Source organism: Amaranthus tricolor, chromosome 1 (assembly GCF_026212465.1).
Source record: "Amaranthus tricolor cultivar Red isolate AtriRed21 chromosome 1, ASM2621246v1, whole genome shotgun sequence".
NCBI lineage: Eukaryota > Viridiplantae > Streptophyta > Magnoliopsida > Caryophyllales > Amaranthaceae > Amaranthus > Amaranthus tricolor.
In genome coordinates, this window is record NC_080047.1 from 2,540,108 (window position 1) to 2,550,000 (window position 9,893).

The window sequence follows — 9,893 nt, forward strand, 5'->3', positions numbered from 1 at the left end:
AGCTTCAAAGAAACTCATGGAAGACTATATTACTTACTAGTATGGGTTTCTACGGGTATTATTGAATATCTTCATCTGTAACCGACCAATTTGATTTCAAATCTGACAACATCATAGGTAAATTATTTTATGACCATATTTAGCCTATATTAGCTTGTATTTAAGCCGAGGGTTTCTTCTTTTGGAATAACATAAATATTTTAAACTCTAATTTATGTTAATGAACTAACTAAAAAAACCTTAAGCTGATCAAGTCTTATAATATATTATAAACTCTAACAAATGAAATGTAGTATTATAAATCCCAACTTTGGAGGTATTTTCATACGGTAAGGTTGGATAACCCTATGAGGCCATGACCTGCTATAGTAGATAATTCACCTAAAAAATAAATTAAAAATTAATGTAAAATTAGAAAAAAAACTTAAAAATTTACATAAAAAATTCTGAAGTAATTTTTAAAAATTAGAACTTTTTTAAAATATTTTTTTCACATTTTTTTCGACAATTTTCTTAATTTATCTTTTTTTAGAGAAAAATAAAACTTGTTATAACAAGTCATGTGGTTACCCGGGTTTACTTTAGAAAAATATATCCTCTAGAATTGAAATTATTCATGATTAATTAATAGGTAAAATTATTGTAGGAAAACCATAAAAAATTTAAATTATTTTAAATAACTTTTGGTATTTTAAATTGTGAGATTTTACATTACTAATTGAAATCACGTCGGATTGACCTATTTGAAATTTGTCTTTATAATAAATTCAACACGAATAAAGTTATGTTCATAATCGAAAAATTTTCGATTGAAATTTGTGCAACTAAAATAGTCCATAGTAGTAGCAGCAGTATCTAGCTAGCGGCTGGCCATTTGTTTATCACATGCATATTGCGATTAAACGCCGTAATTTACTCATAATTTAAGCTTTCTCAATCTAGCCAAAGTCAGTGTGGGAATACGCAACACTTTGACGGAATAACAACAACATACGACGCGTATAGTGCAACTAAAAGATAGCTAATTCCCAAGATACCGACAAATGTTATGGGCCTCAACTCAACTGGCAAACCTTGGTCGGTGCACTCCATAATAGTAAAATAGAATAACGGTCCGTTTGGAAGGTGGTAATAAGTGATAGTAATGGAAATGAAAGACTAATATAATTTTGGTTTAAAAATCTCTTAGTTACGTTGCTGGCCATGCTTGTCCAACTTCAATCATCTCATTTTCTTTATAAAATTCATTCTATTGCATTATCATTGGGAGAGGTGGTATTAGGTGGTAATGAAAACTTGTAAAAACTTTTTTATGATCAAAGTTTCATTACCATGAAAATAATATGAAATTTTTGATGAAATTTTACACTAGAAATTATTCCCATTACCACAATTTAATATCACTAACCAAACGGGCCGTAACAATCAGGACTTCAATATCCTTGTATGTACACGTGGCAAGCAAAAAGCTTATCAATCAGATTCAATCCAACGGCTATGATCTAGGCCAATCCAAAATACCAATATTGTATGAAATGAACAATTTTTTTTACATGTGTGTACTAACATTTTTCTTTATTAGTATTGTATAATAATATTATATAATTTAATACGTGCTAAATTTAGTTTGATTTATTGTGAATGATAGTATATTATCGGAAAATTTTGAAGTGTACACTTTATTCGCCAAAAACATACCATCTCAAAACCATATGACAATGCGGAGAAGACTCTAATAACTTATAAAGTGTAGACGTCATTTTTAATTCATCGATTTGAAATAATTTATACCAATAATATGTATCCGATTTTAGAGAAATGGTTCGAGCTAATTAAATACTTTAAAAAATAAAATGGGGTCCTTTCAACACTACTACATGTTGGGCGAAGAAAAAGACTCCTCAGGACCTGAATGAACATGATGAAGTATATAATATACGTGAGTTGTTAAATTACAAACATCGAAACAAGTATTGTCATGTCCAAAACTAACTTAGTGAGATATTTTGGTGAAAGCCAGCATCAGATTTTGAGCTAAGGATATATAAAGGAAGTATTTTCCATATCAATTATCCATTTCTTTTGATATTTTGTGGTTGAGATCATAAGAAAAGGTAGAAGTGAAAGTAGTAATAATGGGGGTGATTGATCATCTTTCTGAAATGTTTGATTGCTCAGGTGTACATGCTCATAGACACAAGAAACGCAAGCAGCTTCAGGTTATAATTTTCTTTCTTCTTTCTGAAATGTTTCTGCATATATTTAGTAAATTACTTGTGTATCCCGCTCATAAAAATTAAAAATTATAATTAAGGTTTGAGAAGAGATAATGACGGCATACCATGTTCTTAGTATCAATCATGAAATCATAAGTATTTAAAAATGACAAGTTTTAGAAAGCTATTATACTCTAATCTGATGAAAAATTCAAGAATAATAAGATTTAAAATAATCCTTCTCAAATTTTCATCTTTAATTGACTTAAATGAACAATGTTAAATTGACTTAAATTCAAAAGACGTTGGCTTCTGTTAAGAAACCAATATAAACTGATAGTTGTTGTCCCAATTAGTTTGTAATTAAATTTTCTGTATAGAAATATGATTATATAAAGTAACTTATATTTTTATGTGTTTGTGTGTAATCAATTAAAAAAATCAGACAGTAGAAATAAAGATAAAGATAGATTGTGAAGGATGCGAGAGAAAAGTAAGGAGATCAGTGGAAGGAATGGAAGGAGTAACACAGATTGAAATAGAACCCAAGCAACACAAGCTTACAGTAACAGGATATGTGGACCCCAAGAAGGTGTTGGCACGTGTCAAGCATCGAACAGGGAAGAGGGCCGAGTTCTGGCCCTATGTGCCGTACGATGTGGTGGCGCACCCTTACGCACCTGGGGTGTACGACAGGAAAGCACCAGCTGGTTATGTTAGAAATGATTATAATGATCCTCGCGTTAATCAGTTGGCTCGTATGAGTTCAACTGAGGTTCGCTACACCACAGCATTCAGTGATGACAATACTAATGCATGTTCTATTATGTAGTTATTACTAATACATATTAATCAGTATAAGTATCCAATTTTATTTCGGTGATTATTAAAGTTTTTATTTAGAAAGCTTTCATAGTTTCTACCATATGCTTGTACTTCTATCAAATTATTTTCCAATATTTGATGTTTAAAGGAAATGGTAATTGGTAATTAAGAGATTATGATTTTTTCGTTTGTCTTTTTAAGAAAATTGACACATGTTGCTCAATAAAAGATAAATATAGATACTGTCTCCAAACTAAAGTTATACTTTACCCTATTTTAATTAAATACCACGTAAAAATCAAATTTATTTCTTTTTCTTTGATTATAGACTAAAGATCATTACCACACATGACACACCTTTATATCCTACTTTAAATGCCTATGTTTTCATTTAGTTAATCTCTTGAAAGATCGTTTCTTTGAGAGACATATTACAAACCCAACTCATTAAAGATTAATGTTTACTTATTGTATTCTTAATGTCTACTTACATTATTCTTAATGCTTTCTTACCGTATCCTTTATGCCTACTTGAAACATCTTAAATGTCTACTTACATTATTCTTAATACGTATTTACAATATTTTAAAAAATATATAATGAATCAGCCCAATTAGTGATAAAAAGACCGTCTCTCATAAGAATGTGTTTTTTTTTTATTTTCGTTGATTTGCGTGTGAAATCCCGAGTAGCAAATTCTTCCACTTTCTGGAGAATTAAATAATACATATTAATGTAAATTCATTTTGTTTATTGTCATATAGTTTAGATGATATATTATGTTTTAACATAAAAAGGATTCCATAAATGACTTCGGGTGTCGCGATGATAGCATATTACCGATCTGCCAAATGGCCGTGTGTGTACAGTGATGAGGATGATGTTAAGTGTAGCTGGTGAGACAACATAATCATTAGAAACAAAATACTGGACTAAATAATTTATTTAATGTGAAGGAAAATTCAAGAAATCCTGTAACAAAAGCTAATTACAGAATCCAAAGAGATCACAAATTATGAAGAACTTGGAGCTCCTTGGAGATGTATAAGTTCTCAAGTCAGACAGAGATAAAATTCACCGAATAAGAAACTTAAAACTAACGAACCAGCAACATATTATACGTACATTTTCTAGGATTACAAAAACTGATGGAAAAACGCCTCCACTCCTCGACGAAACTGTAGAACATATTGCAGAAGAAAGAACCATATAAACACGAGAACACCCATATCCAAACTGAAACTCAAATATAACTATCACAAGACTGAGCCAAAAAGACTTTCCTGCTGAGTAGACAGTCAAGGCGTTCCTTGTTCACAGCTCACGTCTAATCAACGTCTAGTTGCTGAACATTAATGACCCAGCTCCATACCTCCATAGATTGACAATGACCTGTTAACTTGCTACCGGCATATGGTTAGCTGCACAGCAGACGAAGCAACCAAGAGTTATCATCATAATCCGTCATTCACCGACAAACAAAGGAACAAATAACGCCATGAAAATAATTCATCGTCATCATGGAACAAGTAATGTATCTATCATGGAAAAAAAAAAAGCAAGCCCCTTCCTGGAAAAATTTATAGAACAATCTAGACTGAGGCGCATCATATGTGTATTAATGTATAGCTAGAAACAAAAATTCTTAACACTACTAAGAAAGAAGACATCAGGCAAAACAAAAGGTAGTTCACAAAATGGACATGATTGAAAGCAGACCTGAAATTACGGAACATTTTTTGAAATATATCGTCAAGAAGACATCAGAATTCCCTCTTTAAACGTAACCCACTCGTTTCTCCAAAGCACACATTTACAAAGGCATACAAACATCGGGTATACAGTTACAAAATCCCATTTCAAGAACAAAACATAACAAAGCAAATTCAGAGGGACAAAACCATTAGTATTAGTTAAGTGGAGAAGAAACATTGTGAGAGTTATATCAATATCATACTTCAATAAACAGTAAATCTTTTACACTCATCATCAATAAACTTTTTCAATTACTTCTCAGTGTACCTGACAATTTCCTTCAGAGGTCTATACACAAGTGGTCAACAACTTATCATATTAAGAGTAAGAACAAGCCACAAGAATAAGCAACTGCGAATTAAATAGCCGAAAACTGAAAACAAAGACTGGAAAAAGTGGCATACAAAAGATGTAACTAGCAGAAAACCTTTTCCGAACGAAAACATTGAAATCATGTATCACCAATCCCCATTGGATAAGAGATACCGGATATAACAGCTGACAGCATGAGTAACAAAATGAATAAGAGATATGTCCGTAAAGCAACTGACAACCTCCCTACAAGCATTATATTAAACCCTTAAAGAGATATGTCCGTAAAGCAACTGACAACCTCCCTACAAGCATTGCAGCGCATTGTTCCTTGGATATGTGGTCCTCTAGCAATAAGCCCTCCCTTATAGGTCAATGGTGACCACAGTCAACGAGTTTCAGCCATAACCAAAAGGAAAGGTGAGTAACTACCGAAAATTGAAACAGGCGTGAAAGAACAATAGAGATAAAAAAACCAGGTCATTTGGAATGGGGGAAACTGGAAATGGTATCATGACAATTGGCATGACTGCTTTAGTACTTTTAAACAATTGCTAATTTGCAATTGTTTAGAATTAAACTGTATAAGCCAAAAGATTGATGAGGCAGACACCATTGTTAAAGAATCTATCTGAGAGTGCACACTTTTAGAATTCAACTAGGCAGGCACAAGATATGAATACACATGAGAATATTCAAGCTGCACATTATACAAAAAGAATTTCAAGAAAGAAGAGAGTTTTACCATGTTGTTTCGAATTTTTTTTTTTTTGGGGTGAGGGGTGGGGTGGAGGGTTGAATTTTCATCTAAGACCCACAAGGTCACAACTGAAATCCTAGCCTCATACCTCAAACATGCCAAGTCAACACCAGTTGCACCAAACAAAAAAAAAGTAGCATGTATTCCATTCTATCATATGCTATTCTATATTTCTTTCACCATCAGATTTCAAGATATTATTATCTAATAGGAGTGCTCATACATTAACTCACAAAGCAAAAAGTCAGCAGCTGCGGCAAATATACAACATTTTGAGAGTCCTACATTATACAGAAAATAACATAAAGCATAAAATCACATAACAAATGCACAACATTCAATTGCTAGGTCAACAAATTCTGGCAGCAACATCATCAACCCGTCAACAAGAAAATAAGAAATGTACATAAATGAAACAAACATTGTGCAAACAGAGAAAGCTTGCCTCAGGATAATACAGGTCAAAAAACAACTTTGTTTCTTTTTTTTTATTGCTGAGTTTGAGCTCTCGGCCTTGCCCTTGAAACACATGAGATACAGAAATCAAGATGACAATTCGAACATTGGAAACCCATGTCATGAATCCATACTCCATACAAAATTAAAAACCTTACGAAGCACAGTGGAGTGCTAAATCAATCAAAACAGATAATATAAAAAGCTATAACAAACAAATAGATAAAAACTTAGGATGTAATAATTAAATTCAAGACTTCCATATGTAATAGAAATTATATCAAAGCTTTAGTAAGTATAAGCAGCCTGAACAAAGAGCAGAGCAGTAGAATCCAAGAGTTTTGCAAATTATCAAGAGCAATAAAAAACAACAAATGAAAAGGACACAAATATATCACCTTTTTTTCCTGGCATTGCCGGATGAAGCACCAGTGGTTGCCCCATTTGCTGTGCCACAACTAAAATGATCCTTAGAGCCAGATCCCAAACCAACCATGCAGTTTTCGTAGTCACAACCACTGAAACCTTGAGCATTCAAGGCCCCACCTTCATCGGCTTTTCCATCAATGCCGTGATGGAGGCAATAAAGCTGATCACCACACTGAGCATTACATGGAATCATATAAGAACCAGGTACGCTAGAGCCAGCCATGTTTTGATACATATCCCCACTCTTAATTGGTCTCTGGTACGGAAAAGACCCAATCTCCCCTTCAATCCGTCCCCTTATGTCAACAAGGAGACACTTGAGCCTTGCAATCTCAGCCTCCAAAACAGCCTGACCTTGTAACCTTTTTAACAACTGCTGATTTATAGCCCTCAATTTCACCACCTCCCCTTCCAGTGAGGCTGTGTGTTCTTTCTTCTTCTGACGGTACTTGCGAACAGCTTCTCTATTGCCTCCTCGCTCCCTCCCCCGTTTCCTAGTTTTTTGTTCCTCAGATTCAGCAGAATCATCATTGTTACCACTCTTCTCTTCTTCGCTAGGAGGAGGAAGGATTTTAGTGTGCACATGATAACATGTATGTGTGTGCGATAAATCCGGTCCCGGGGGATTACAAGTGTGGGTATGAGTACAAGCGTGAGAATCCCTCAGTAGTTCATCAAAGAAACTATCCATTGATCCACTACTAGGAATCTCGCCAATGTTTGCACTAGAAAGTAACTCTTGATTTGAAAATTCAAGTTCTCCATCATCCATTAAAGGAATTCGGTTACTGTCACTACCATTATTTTGATTATTATCCTCCATTGAAGCAGCTCGTTGACTTCTCCCTGGAAAAAGCATCAATTGTAGAGTTTAAATCAAATGCATCCCAGGAAAAAATAATCATCATTATCATCCACTCTAATCAAATTACTGAAAGTGAAATTCATCGGTCATAAATTCAACTGCAACCCAATTTTAATATTCCAATCATACATCAATTGCACTAACAAAAAGCACATCAACATGAAAAAAATTCCTCCTGGAGCCAAGGGTCTCAGAGGCGGTAACCTCCTTATCTCCTTTGATACGAGTATGGTCTATCATATTCCTACCCTCCTAGTCTAAAGATTCTGATCATAGCTTCTATAGCAGATATATTGGTTATGATGAGCAGATATGTTGGTTATGATGACGATGACAGAAAAATTCCCAAATACACCCACAAAGTATCCAAATAGGCAACAATTCTCGCAATCCATATCACTCAAAACCCTGAAACTAAATTCAACAAATTACTATAAACATTCAGATACAGTAACCACTAATCCAAATGTACCCCAACTAAAATATCACAAAATTGCAGAAATTGCACTTTCAAACATAAATACCCACACACAAAAAGTGCCAAATTGGCGCAAAAATCACAAAACCCTAAATCAGACTTGCAATAAAACAGCACTTTTAACAAAATGGAGCAACAATTCTCACAATCCATTTCACTTAAGACCCTAGAATCAAATTCAATTCAAACAATTACTAAAATAAGTCATTAAGCAACCATTAATCCAACTACAACCCAAGTAAATTATAGCAAAGTTAAAAGGCACATACAAGTATAAATACCCACACACAAAATCCAAATTTCCCAATTGACACAAAAATCACAAAACCCTAAATCAGAATTGCAATAATACAGCACTTTAACAAAATTCTACGAAAACCCTAAAACACAAATTATATTACTAATATACCCAAAATCGAAATATTAATTATATCTCACCGAATATTGGACGATGCCTCCCTCAATTTCTGGGTAAAATTGCGCAATCTTCGCGAAGAAGATAGATAAACAAAGATAGAAATTAAAAGTGAGAAGTAAGGAGAAAATGGCGAAAAAATTAAGTGGATGACGCAGAAAAACTGCGGACATAGCCAAGCCAAACACTTTGACAAGGCTTCTTCGGAGATTCTCTGGTTTTCATGTAACATACATACAGAAATGTCTTCCTTGTCCTTTTTGTAATTTATACTTTTATGATGGGCCTATTTGCAATTTCGGTTAAAGTTTTACAAGTAATAATTTAATCATTGTTGAACTACTCTTTCTATTTTCTCCTTGTGATCTCATTTGCATCGTCAGTTTTTTACAAGTTTTGATCATTGCATTCAAAAAAATTATTATTGTATTTTAAAAACTCTCCACTTTTGATCATGTCCACTTTTGTATTTTAAAAAAATTATTATTGTATTTAGGAGTCCTATTTGATTTTTCACAGATATTAAGGAGAGTCAAACTGAGATCCTAAGGGTAGGAAATAGAGTGGTATTATGGGTTTTTAATGTAAAGATTAAGGAATTAATGATTTCCACTAATTTCAACCATTTTTCTAGCCCAATTTAAAAGTTTATATTTTTGACACCAAAAGTCTGAACTTTTTTTCAGTACAAGGCCAAAATTACATTGACCGTTTAATTAAGTCCGGAATTACATAATTAAGTCCTACATTTACAATAATTTTTGGAAATTACATAAATTTCTCAAGAGTACTAAAGAAAATTAAATACATCAGTTACGGTATCTCAGATAGCCTTCTCAATTCTTTAACAGCTTCGGTGTAGTTGCAGTCATTACTGATCATTTGAGTGCGAAATTTTATGCGATCATTGACTTCAGATTTTCCAAATTCCCAAAAATGACGCATTAATAATTTCTTAAATAGCCACCAAATTGTAAACAACTAAATTTTCAAATTGAAAAAATTTATCACATTACCCAAATTTATTTGAAACCCCAAATTAAAATGTCCAAAAAAGTAAGGAAATCAGAAACTGCCACCAATGCAAGAAAACCAAATTAATGTCTGGCACCATTTATTCAACAAAACTTTCAAAGTCATAAATGGGTATTAGGTGCTAAAAATGAAATGTAAAACAACAAAAATAATCAATCATTATATGAAAAAACAGAACCAATAAAAAGACCCAACAAAAGTCATTCTTATTACACATCCATCTAAAAAAATGGCTCCTTCAAAAAACTTAAGTACTCAACAAAGTACACAAATAATGCAGAAGCTACTGTCTGCATTAAATAAGAAGGCAAACCAGTGCTAGGCACAATCAATGCAGTTGCGACTGA

General features: G+C 33.1%; 2 protein-coding genes across 2 annotated transcripts; one reads left to right on the forward strand and one right to left on the reverse strand.

Annotated features, from left to right (window-relative positions):
* Positions 1 to 1,932: 1,932 nt before the first annotated feature.
* On the forward strand, positions 1,933 to 3,234 carry LOC130798791 (heavy metal-associated isoprenylated plant protein 26-like). The gene is made up of 2 exons (XM_057661888.1): positions 1,933 to 2,219; positions 2,662 to 3,234. Exons 1-2 carry the CDS (start codon positions 2,136 to 2,138, stop codon positions 3,046 to 3,048), a joined length of 471 nt encoding a protein of 156 aa, XP_057517871.1. The 5' UTR covers positions 1,933 to 2,135; the 3' UTR covers positions 3,049 to 3,234.
* Positions 3,235 to 3,966: 732 nt separating this feature from the next.
* Positions 3,967 to 8,790, reverse strand: LOC130798783 (basic leucine zipper 23-like). Its single transcript, XM_057661881.1, has 3 exons — positions 8,535 to 8,790; positions 6,723 to 7,599; positions 3,967 to 4,462 (listed from the first exon to the last, which is right to left on the reverse strand). The coding sequence occupies exons 2-3, from the start codon at positions 7,574 to 7,576 to the stop codon at positions 4,459 to 4,461; spliced, it is 858 nt and encodes a 285-aa protein (XP_057517864.1). The 5' UTR covers positions 7,577 to 7,599; positions 8,535 to 8,790; the 3' UTR covers positions 3,967 to 4,458.
* Between the last annotated feature and the right edge of the window lie 1,103 nt (positions 8,791 to 9,893).